At 43.5% G+C, this 12,209-nt stretch overlaps 1 protein-coding gene across 1 annotated transcript in view; it reads left to right on the forward strand.

The window, feature by feature from the left end:
- GALNT18 (polypeptide N-acetylgalactosaminyltransferase 18) overlaps window positions 1-12,209 on the forward strand; it is a 442,549-nt gene that overhangs the window by 320,914 nt on the left and 109,426 nt on the right. Inside the window, exons 8-9 of the mRNA XM_030560359.1 lie at window positions 278-463; window positions 8,123-8,260. Of these exons, the coding sequence (XP_030416219.1) occupies window positions 278-463; window positions 8,123-8,260 (324 nt within the window). The remainder of the gene's footprint in view (window positions 1-277; window positions 464-8,122; window positions 8,261-12,209) is intronic.

The following is a 12,209-nucleotide window of genomic DNA, read 5'->3' on the forward strand; positions in this document are numbered from 1 at the left end:
TTTACTACTACTATGAGGCTGGGTGCATTGGCTAAGGAAGGATGTCTCTGGAAGTAACTGTTCAGATGCTACTGTAAACATTGTCAAAGGAGTATCAGCTTTGTTCTAAGATAATTTTTGACAGCCCAATATATATTGGTTGTGTTTCTCCTTAACATCAGTAATCTGTCTAAAACCAAGAGAGTTCCAGTGTACCTGTTGAAAGTGATAAGACACTGCATTACTGTATAGTGGGCTCAGTTTACTGACTTCAACTCGTACTGTATATTTTTTCTAGGTATGGCAATGTGGAGGTAGTGTTGAGGTGCTGCCTTGCTCCAGGATTGCCCATATTGAAAGAGCCCATAAGCCGTACACAGAAGACCTCACTGCTCATGTCCGAAGGAATGCGCTAAGAGTGGCCGAAGTCTGGATGGATGAATTTAAAAGCCATGTTTACATGGCATGGAATATACCCCAAGAGGTAGGTTGCAAAGATCACTGGCATGCTCGGATTGCCTTAGCTCTGGGCCCAAAATGTGGACTCTAGTTTAGGACTACTTTTAGCCATCCTTACTCATGTGGAGTAACACCTCCCTCTGTGAGCAATTCCATTGTCTGCAGGTTATTTAAAAATGACTTTCTTGCTGTGTTGCTTTTTTCTTGTTCATTGTTGACCCTGCAAGACTCTTTGAAGTTAGTACCTGCAGGAATGCAAGAGATGAAGCTTATATGCAGTGTCGTTGTAGCCATGTTGGTCCCAGGTTATTAGAGAGACAAAGTGGGTGAGGTAATATCTTTTTTTGATCCAACTTCTGTTGGAGAGAGAGACAAGCTTTCAGGCTTACATGGAGCTGCTCTTCAGCTTCAGATTCATGTGTCTATCTCATTGACTGGTATACTTTTTACCCATGTTAGAGTGAAGTCCTGTTGTACAATATGGGAGTATTAAATGTCTACCAGTCCTGCTGGAAGGGTGTGTGTTTCTTTTTCCTACTCACTTAGTAGGGATGGAAATCTCCTTACGGAATAAGTGGCATTTCATGGTTCTAGGTCTCTATATGCAGATCATATTCCTACTTATGTTACTGTAAGTGTAACTTACTGTTAAAAAAAGAAAAAAGATGTGGGGAGGGGGCAAACAGCAGCCACAGCACTGGAAGCCAAAATTATTAAAAGTAGAATCTTGATTTTATAGCTATGCTACATAGCCCTTAATGCATGTGTCAAAGTCCTCACTACATGCTGTGCTGTTTATATTTACTAAATAAAGAAAAAGGTTTAAAAATATTAGAAATTGAATATAAACCTCTACCTCGAGATAACGCTGTCCTTGAGAGCCAAAAACATCTTACCGCATTATAGGTGAAACTGCGTTATATCAAACTTGCTTTGATCTGCCGGAGTGCGCAGACCTCTCTCTCTCTCTCTCTCAGAGCGCTGCTTTACCACGTTATATCCAAGTTCACGTTATGTCGGGTCATGTTATATTGGGGTAGAGGTGTATTATATTATTTATTATTAGGTCAATTAGTTCATCCCCTTGAAAATACAGACTATAGACACGCTCCAATACTGATTTGTAGAAATACATCATGGGCCAGATCCTTATTCACGTGAGTGGTCTTTGCTCAGATGAGTAATCTGACCTCATGTTAGGATGAAATTCTGTTCTCAGTTTTACTCATGTAAATATGGTTATAACTTCCTAGAATTTGTTGGAGTTATTCTGGATTTACCCTAGCATAACTGAGAGCAGAATTTGGCCTGTCATTTTAGTTTTTATTCCTTTAAATGAATCTATTTGCTTTGCAGTTGCAGCTCCCTCCAGCTGTCTCTTGCTAAAGAATATAGCACAAAACAAATAAATGAACTCAAACAATTTATTTAATTTAATTTTTTTTCTAATAAAATATCTCTCACAAATCTTTCTGAACAATTTTGCAGCTGCAGTGAAACTAGTGTAATTTGTCCTGTTACTATTTTTCGTGCTATAAGTAAAATGATGTACTTTGCCTAAGTTAGTTTCATCACACCTGGGGGAAAAATATGGTAATTTTAGCTAGGAAAAGACCGTTTTTTCCCCCCCAGTTCAGTAATAGGAGTCTCTCTTGTGGAGCTGCTTAGAAGGTTAGAGGTCCTAAATATCTGGCTGGGTCAAGGGGGTTTGGTTTGGTTTGATTGCTATTGACAATGTGATTGCACTTATGAGCAGAAGATTTGGGGAGGGAAGGAGTGAGAAGATATATTGCCATTATCAGAAGAAAATAAATCACATTAGCTAAAACTAGTATAAAATGAAAATGCTTTACCCCAAAGCAAAATTTCCTCTGGAAGTGGGATGATGGTGGGAGGAGGGGGGAGGCAGTAACTGGCATGGAAGCAGCAGCCACATCTTCACTGTATCCCTTAAGTTCCCAACTTCTTTCTCTTAAGACTCCCTAGTAATGCATGTGCTGACTAATTCCACAGTGGCAAACAAAAAGGCAGAGAAGATCAGACCCAGCAGAATGTTAGATGACTATGGTGTCGGTGGTTCATATGTGTAACATGCTACTGTGGAAATGATTGAGGACGTGAAGCCTGCTATAGGCAGCGCAACAGACCCCTTGAGGTGACAGGCATTTTTATTTATAAGGGTTTCTCCTCTGCACAGAGTGGAAATGACCAAGAGGAACGTGAGGGGAAGGGTTGTCTGGTGGTTAAGACTCAGGACCAGGGCTCAGCTGATTAGAGTTCAAATCCCAGTTTGGCCACAAATTTTCAGTAAAACCTTGGCTGGCCATTTAATTTGTCTGTGCCTCAGTTCCCATTATATAAAAGGGGATAAAATGCCTTTCTTTCTCCTACCTTGGGGGAAGGGACTCTATCTTATAATGTACCTAGCATGTCTCAGTTGGAGCTTCTAGGTGCCACAGTCGTATAAAAATGGTATCTTCAAGGTAGGAGATGTTCTAGTTTTCATATGGTTAAAAATCCATGAAACCTGAGCCTGGCAGTGATTTGGTATTAGCTGCAAAAGTGTCAGAGGAGATATGGGCCCTCAATAAGCTAACAGAAAATCCCTCTAACAGTGAGGAACTATCTTCTTATGTAGATGTGCCAGGCTGGGCCCTGCTCCTCCAACATCACAATCCTGGCATAGGAGACCTATTGGGAGCATGCAGGAAGCATGGCGGAGTTTTGCTCCTTTGTGGCAATCTGGCATTGGCTTAGAGTCCGTTAGGGATCCCAAATAACCTGGCAGCAGCTTGATGTTTCACTAGGGTCAGAGCTGGCCTCAAGAATCGGGAAGCTGGCTCCATTTCCCTGGCACTTCCAATCTGCTACACTAAACTTTGCTCATTGCCCAAGAAAATCTAGTTTACAGACTTAAGTGAGGAAAAACCCCAGTGAGAGTAAAGAACCCAATGAAATCACCATCTGATCTTTTACCAGTATTGTTGGTGAGGGGAAGAGGAAGATACGGTACAGGCTTGCATCCATCGGCACATACCAAATCAGTCTGAAAAGGAAACCAACATCATTAGTGTGGGAGGTTTTTTCTATCGAAAGGGCAGGAGTTATGCAATCTGCTTTTTCTACAGAAAAAGTGTCAGAGAAGAGAAAGAAAAAGCATCTATTTTTTTGAGTTGCTTTAAGAAGCAACTCGAAAAATAACCTTGACACAGTATGTGGAACATCCGTGCTACAGATTACCAGGAGTGTCGTAGGACACAGAGCTAAAGGGATGAACAGCAAGGAAAGTATGGGATTGATTATGTCAAAGTCCTATATCCGACTGACTGACATTAGCTCCATTGTACCTTTCTTCATCCTCAGATTCCATTAAGGGTGGAATATAAACTATGGACACTCTTTAAGTCATAGCTAGTTTCAGGAAGGGACAAAATAAGATAATGTAGATGTACAAAGTGGGGGGGGGGAGAAGAAAAGGCAAATTGGCTGGTCAGATATTGTTGATTAAACGTTTGTACAAGAGCAACAGTAATTATGTGTTTGGACAGAAATGAAACATGCGTACAAAATAGAGGGATTGGAACCATTATAGTGGACTTTTTTGTTCACCTGTATCAGCCAGGGCTTTTCATGCAGTATGCTGTTGCAAAGTAGCAAATACCTGGTAGAACCTACTTTTTCATGGAATAATTCCCAGAGCTTCAGAGAGCTCCTCAATCAAATGTGTCCAAAAATTTCAGAGCAACAAAGTCCAAAAGGAGGGAGCTTGTCCCATTTGGCAGGAAGAAGTGGCTACTATCTTGGGATCTTTGTATTTGAAGCACTGAAAACTTTACTCAGGCACTCAGATAGCATGATGAGGACTGTAGCATAAAATACCTAGCTAAACAGACTCAATAAGCATTTTAAAATGGAAACAAAAGTTCAGAAGTACCAAGTGAAGGGATCTCTCTGAAGAAGCCATCCTCTGAGCTAGAAAATAAAACAGAAATACACCTCTACCCCGATATAACATGACCCGATATAACATGAATTCAGATATAACGCGGGAAAGCAGCGCTCCAGGGGGGCGGGGCTACGTACTCCGGCGAATCAAAGCAAGTTCGATATAACACGGTTTCACCTATCATGCGGTAAGATATTTTGGCTCCGGAGGGCAGTGTTATATCGAGGTAGAGGTGTATGTTAAAAATGGGGTAGGTAGCAGGGACTTATGAGATTAGGGATCTGTGGCTTCATAGAATCACTAACAGAATGATTGTCACCTCTGGGCTACTTTTTAACATAACGACTAGTTGGTAGTGGGTGAAAGTCATTTCAACCTACGTGTTCTATAGTAGTAGCCAGTAAATCTCAACATTTACCAATAGTTATTTGGGGTATTGTCATGGCTTTCCTGTAAAGAGGGGAAATACAGAAGATCTGAGAATCAGGCTGTGGTAACCAATGGTAAATTATGACTTGATATGGTAACAACTATATGTAAATAAATTGATATTCTGGTGATTGGTGGTTAGTCCTTCAGACCCCACACAGGGGGGTTTTCTTGTCTTCACAAGTTCATCTCACCATCAGCTCAGAGCTGGCTCCCCAGTCTTATGGGGCCTCAGTGGGCCAAAGACCTTCTAGCCCCTCCCTAAGGACCAAGGGTCCTGCCTGTTGGGGGGGATCAGAAAGAAGGCCTTGAGTCAGTTTTAACTCAGGCCGTTTAACTAAAAATCTGCCCTTTGTCTCACAGAGTATTAGAATTTAAGGCCAGAAGGAGCCACTAGATCACCTAATCTGATCTCCTGTATAGCAGAGGCCACTGACACCGCCCAGCACCTGTAACGAGACTGCAGTTTTACAGTCCAGAGGAGACTAGACTGTTATGTGCCAGAGTAGGAGGAACCAAGGAACACCAGTGCCTGAGACCCCCCACGTTGACAGGGGAACGATTAAGTGAGATATACCCAGATAGTCCTGCCAAGTGACCTACACCTGCCTGCTGCAGAGGAAGATCACTGCATGTTGTTGGTCCCTGGAGAATCCAGTTTGAACCAGTATATGGGAGCCTCTCTCCAAGAGGTGGTATCTCTCTGGAAGTTTTACAGCCTCCATGAATTTACCTAGCTACTCCCAACTGCTCTGAGTTCCTGAAGGTCTGTGGTTGCCCTCTCCCAGGGAATAGTATATAAACTAGTATATAAAGTATACTAGTATATAAAGCAGTTCCCTCAATAGTATATAAACATTTCCATTTGTAATACAATGAACTCCTAAGATACTGAAACATAATTCAATTAGGTTTAACTTCATTCAGTAAGGTTTGTCCAGGATATTGTCATATCTGTCACACATGATTGCTCCGTGTTAAAGTTAACACGTTTTGTGGGGGGAAACATGAGGAAACATGCACCGCCACTAGCTAAGTGGCAGGACCTTAATCTCTAGTGTTCTCAGTCCAACATATTTCACAATGTGTTTATCTGGCCAGTTTAACACATTGCTCCTTTATCACCATCTTCTTTCTCTCTTAGCCTTGTTATCTCCATATGTAAAATGGGGCTAAGGATAGTGACCTCCTGTGTAAACTGCTTTGAGATCTACTAATGAGAAGCCCTGCAGCAGACCTAGGTGGTTTTATTAACTATCAGTCTGCTCTATCTCTATCTTGCCTGCAGCTTTTTCCCATTCCTCCGGTGACATTCAATTCTCAGCTTCCACTACATACAAGCTGGCCTTTGCTATACCCAAACCAGTGTACTGTGTGCAAGCTGGTTCCCTTTCCAGTTGCAGAATCCAGTTGCATCTTTACGAGGACCTGGCTCCTTAGAGGGCTCATCAGTCTAAGGAGCAATAAGCACTGCAGCATACTATGTTGCATGAGAAAGGAATGGGGATGTACTGGAACCCAGTAGAAGGGCAGCTGAGCATCACTATACATTGTAAATTCACAGAGCTCAGGGTAGATAAAGAAGGCATCCGAGGCCACAGGGATAGTGGGTAGGCACAAAGGCAGATGTCAAGAGGGAACCAGTGACCTAAAGAGAGAGAAATATCATCTGACAAGGAAGAAATGGATTGGCTGAGAGAAGCATCCATAGTTTTGGAAATTCAGACAAGCATTCAAATGCAAGCTCTAAATACCCTCTGTAGTAGTGACCTAGTGTGTATAGGAGATTTTTGCTGGTAAGATTCAGACTGACTTGTAAGAGATTGAGTGCTTGAGCTGAAGCCTCAGGGACACCTGATTCTCTAGCCCGGCAGTTCTCAACCCATGGGCCGCATGCAGCCCAGTTAGCACACAGCTGCAGCCCAACTCAGCTGTGTTCTAAAGGGTGGCCCATGGGCCGGGATCCCAGCAGGTGAGAACCACTGATCTAGACGGTCACATTCCTGACCAGGAGAAAGAGATCGATTTGTTAATTAAGAGGCAGTTTTGTATAAGGATAGACCCATAATTTTTGCCATAGTTTGAGTTGCACCTATTTGCATCAGACCTGAATTTGGTGCAAGGTATTTTTAATAGACTTTGCTAGTGTGGAAGCCAAATTTACTTTAGTGCCAGTCAGGAAATGCCCGCATTGTAAAATATTCTTACTCTTCTAGATAGTGTTAATTACATAGCCTGTGCTTCAGACCATAAAATCAGGCTCCTATAAAGCTATCTTTTTGATATACTAATGAAAGAGAATTCAGCATTTCCTAACATAATTTTAAAATCCTGATGTCAGCAGCCAATGAAGACACTTTGGGCATTTACGACTCAGGCAAGGCCTGCTGTTTAACCAAATAGATTGTAAGATTTCTCTCTAAAGTTTATTTATAATAAGTTTTGTTCTGTTATATTGAGCTGTTATATTGAGCTGCATGCAAGAATATAATTTACGGAAAAATGTCTCATTTTACTTCCTGTCAGAAAGTGGCGATGGATTTGCATTTAGATCCATCTCTAAAAATCTCTGTTGCATGATTTTAAAGGGATAAATTATTGAGCTCCACTTACAGGATTTTTATGGAACTCATGTTTCATGGACTCCACAAAATTGTGTCACACCAGCCGAGGGTTAGCCATAAAAGTAAAAGATAATAAAAGGAGGGGAGGGAGAAATTCTGCAAATGCTTTTAACAAAAACATCAACTGAAATTTTAATGGCAGTATAAAATAGGTTGGCTGAGATTTCAAAAAGGCGAGCAGGAATTCTAATTTTCACTATGGAACAACAAAGCCAGATTTCAGAAATAGGCAGAAAAAGGAATACATTAGTAAATAGGCCACAGTTGAACATCAGCAATCAGGTTGTTTCCTGGGCAACTTGCTACCTTATGCCAATTATTTCTGGATCTGAAAACCTAAAAGGACTAGAGAATTATGGTGGAATTCACTACAGTCCAAATCCAAAACTCATATAAGTCAATGGGACTCTTTCCATGGACCACAGTGGGGTTTGAATGAGGCTTCAGAATATGAACTGTGTTTATAATACTGTGGTACACATCCTCTTTAAACAGTGGATTTATGAAACGTCCATTGACATAAGAATCACTTTACACCAGTGTTGCTGATCCAGTGGAGAAATCAACTCTTGTGTTACTGTTCCTCACTAGAGTGGGCATGGTAGAGAGACAGTTTTATCTTCGGAAGAATTGCTTTGATGTCACTGATACGTTTTCTGTTTTTCTGACCCTTTTATGTGCGCAGGATTCTGGAATTGACATTGGTGATATTTCTGAGAGGAAGGCCCTGAGGAAAAAACTACAGTGCAAGACCTTTAGGTGGTACCTTGTCAGTGTATATCCAGAAATGAGAATGTACTCAGACACTATCGCCTATGGGGTGGTAAGGATCCTGTTTACCTTGATCATTTAAAAAACAGAATAATAGTGGAAGTAATTCATGCAGACAATGCGTGGTTTCAGATAAGAGCCAGATCAAACTAGGAGTCTCTAGTTAAATTGATGGATTGACTGGTTAGTTGACAAAGACTGTTGTGCTACAGTACTTCATGCAAATACATTCCTGTGTATTATCTTCTTTGTCTGCTCTTTTCACAGATTTTGTTAAAGTGAAAGATTTCTGGGGTATAATTTATTAGATGTTACAGAGCTGTTGGCTGGAAACTATGGTGAATACATGTAGTTTGTGTGAATCCATTCAGTGCACTTAGTTTTTCACATACAAGCACCTTAATATAATATCAAAATCATATATCTAGAGATTCATACAGACATGTATGAACCTAAAGATTCTTCTTATCATTGCATACTATTTATGTTACAGTAGCCCCTTCAGGCCACAGTTGAAATCCGAGTTTGATTATGCTAGGCCAGCGTACTAAAACATTGTAAGAAACAGTACCTGCTCCAAACAGTACCGGCCTCCAACCTAAATGGAGAAAACAGACAACAAATAGTAGGGGAAATGAGCACAGAGAGGTAAAGTGATTTGCCCATGGGCACAAAGCAGGTTAGTGACGTAACCAGAAACAGAACCCCTATCCTGTGCCTCATCCATTAGCCTGCACTGCCTTCTGTGAATGAAAGTAATCTCTTTGCACTCAGGTCTCACTTCAGAAGCCTAAGTAGGATATTTCACCAATAAGTGCAGATCATCAATGCAAGATATGGAGGAAGACACCCCGGTTTGAAAACTGGGTTCTGAGTTCTGCAGTTTGCCAGTGTGGGTCTGTGGAGATCTAGTAGTAGGATCCAGGGTTGCAAGGTGTCTGTTTTTCGACAGGAACGCCTGGTCAAAAAGGGACGCTGGCAGCTCTGGTCAGCACTGCTGACCAGGATGTTAAAAGTCCGGTTGGTGGTGCATCAGGGCTAAGGCAGACTAGTCCCTTCCTGTCCTGGCACCGTGCTGCACCCTGGAAGCAGCCAGCAGGTCCAGCTCCTAGGTGGAGGAGGTGTGGGAGGCACAGAGCTCCACATGCTGACCCCGCCCTGAGCACAGGCTGCGTACTTCCATTGGCTGGAAGCTGGTGGGTGGTGCCTGCAGGCGAGCACAGCATGCAGAACCTCCTGCCCCTCCACCCCGCTGCAGGAGCTGGACCTGCGCCGCTGACCGGGACCTACCTGAGGTAAGCCCTTGCCCCAAACCCCTCATCCCTGGCCTCACCCCAGAGCTCGCACCCCCCTCCCACACCCCAACCCCCTGCCTAGATCTGCTGCCCCCGCCCACACTCTGAATCCCTCGGCCCCAGCCTGGAGGCCCCTCCTGCACTCTAAACCCCTCATCCCCAGCCTCACCCCTGAGCCCACATTCCCAGCCCTGGAGCCCTCTGTGATAGATCCAGGCCAACTGGGAACAGCAGAGTAGTAGAAGGGAGATATACTGGCCACTGGATAAGCAGTTTTCTGTTCCCTGAGTGATCAGAGCAGGGGCTGCTCCAGGCTAATGAGAACACCTGACTCCAATTAACCTGCTAAGAGTCAGGTGAGGCAGTTAAGCACCTGACTCTAATTAAGGCCCCTCTGATGCTATAGAAGAGCTCACTCCAGTCAGGCCAGAGAGAGCCAGGGAGCCAGAGGAGAGGAAATATGTGCAAGGAACTGGGAGCAAGAGGCATGAGAAGCGGAGAGCGACTAAGCATACTGCTGGAGGACTGAGAAGTACAAGCGTTACCAGACATCAGGACGAAGGTCCGGTGGTGAGGACAAAGAAAGTGTTGCGAGGAGGACATGGGGAAGTAGCCCAGGGAGTTATAGCTGTCACGCAACTGTACCAGGAAGCACTCTAGACTGTGGTTTCTACCAGAGGGGAAGGTGTCTGGGCTGTTTCCCAACCCACAGGGTGAATCTGTGAGGTGAGCAAATCTGCCAATAAGCGCAGGACCCACCAAGGTAGAGGAGGAACTTTGTCACACCTCCCACACCCCAACCCCCTGCCTCAACCTGTAGCCTCCTCCCACACTCCGAATCCCTTGACCCCATTCCTGGCCGCACCTCCAGCCAGAGCCCTCACCCCCTCCTGCACCCCAACTCCCTGCCCGGAGCCAGGGCTGGCACCAGCTCAGCAAACAGCTGCTTGGGGCTGCCACAGGGAAGGGGCGGCACGTCTGGCTATTCGGCGGCAATTTGGCGGCAGGTCCCTCAGTCCCTCTCAGAGCGAAGGACCTGCTGCCGAATTGCCACTGAAGACTGAAGTGGCGGTGTAGAGCTGCAGATTGTGATCGCGGCTTTTTTTTTTTCCTGCTTGGGGCGGCAAAAATCCTGGAGCCGACCCTGCCCAGAGCCCCCTCCCGCATCTTGAACTCCTCATTTCTGCCCCCAGTTAGAGCCCTCACTTCCTCCTTCACCCCCCCCCGCCCAGTGAAAGTGAGTGAGGGTGGGAGAGAGCGAGCCACTGAGGGGGGTGTGTAATGAGTGGGATGGGCCTCGGGAAAGCGGTGGGGCTAGGGTGTTCAGTTTTGTGCAGTTAGAAAGCTGACAACCCTAGTAGGATCCTGTAGTTCAGCACACATTTTAGCAAGTGGAATGGCTCTGTACTTGAAAGGTATTTTATAATTATTTGACTGCTTTGGATGGTCAATTGAAATTATAGTGCTGGCTTTTCATGCAAGTCAAATAGAGAATAACCCATCCAAAAAGTAATAAGGCAAAGTTCTTTTAAAAGTAATAAGGATTGTAGAAAACTGTTAACGGCAAGGCCAAATTGAGGCCTCGATGTGAGGAGATTGACTTCACTGGAATTGTGCTCAGTTACACTAGAACTGAATTTGGCCCAGATTCTTTTAAGGATAGATTAGGCTTCCTAGTAAATGGGCGCATATTTCTCCTGCCGGGCATAGAAGCCTGGAGTATTTTTGATCACAGATATAAATAGTAAATGAGTGAAAAAGAAAAAAACACAGGTGGAATAACTGAGTTACTTGACACATCCTTCTTGGACTAATTCAACATTGATTTGACAGGCGCAGATGAAAAGCACAGAACAGGCCTCTTAAGATTTTGGATCTCCTGAGCCTGTCTCAGCATCCACAGAAGGATGCTGGCAATACCAAATAAGCTTGGTATACAGCAAGAGTGAGTGTTCATACATCACACCGTTATGTGATACAGAACCAAAGAGCCCAATATATAAGTCCGCAGGGCACCTCTGGTCAATAGGTACATATTATGAGTATGCCACAACAAGGGACATGATACAATCTATTGACTGCAGCATGTCAGTACATTAATGGCCTCATAATTTAGCTGGAAACTGTGGTATGAAGTCTTATTCCACTAACTGAAAAATGCCTGAAAATAATGAACCACATGGCAAAGCATCTCTTGAGTTACAGAGACTTGCAAGAGACATTGCATTAGGAAATAAAAACACCTGATCTTCATAGAGGGAGTGGTATTTGGTTCCCTCGTCTGTTCTTCCTTCATTTCTTCTTTTCTGCTTGTTTGCTAAGCTTGTAATGAAGGAAAAAGTGCCAAGGAAATGCAAATCAGCTGCTAATTCAGATTTCAAATATTAAAGTGTTTACCTGCTTGGATCACTGCTCTGCATTTGTCAAAGATATCAGATTTTCTTTGGGTTTTTTTTTTTTTTTTGGAGCGGGGTAGGGGAGGGGGAATGTTGTCAGTAATGAAAAAAATTAACAAAAATGCTGCATTATTACAGAAGGAAATCAGAATCAATACCTTTTTTCATTATTTGATCAGCTGGAGACTCAGAGGTTGCCAGGCTCCACTTAAGATTGTAAATTAGGCTGTGTGCACACTTAAAAACTAAGCAGTGTATGATAGAACTGGATTAAGTGCAATTGGTCAGGTGTACACGCTAACCATATGAA

The sequence above is a fragment of the Gopherus evgoodei genome, chromosome 4, assembly GCF_007399415.2.
Source record: "Gopherus evgoodei ecotype Sinaloan lineage chromosome 4, rGopEvg1_v1.p, whole genome shotgun sequence".
Taxonomy (NCBI): Eukaryota; Metazoa; Chordata; order Testudines; family Testudinidae; genus Gopherus; species Gopherus evgoodei.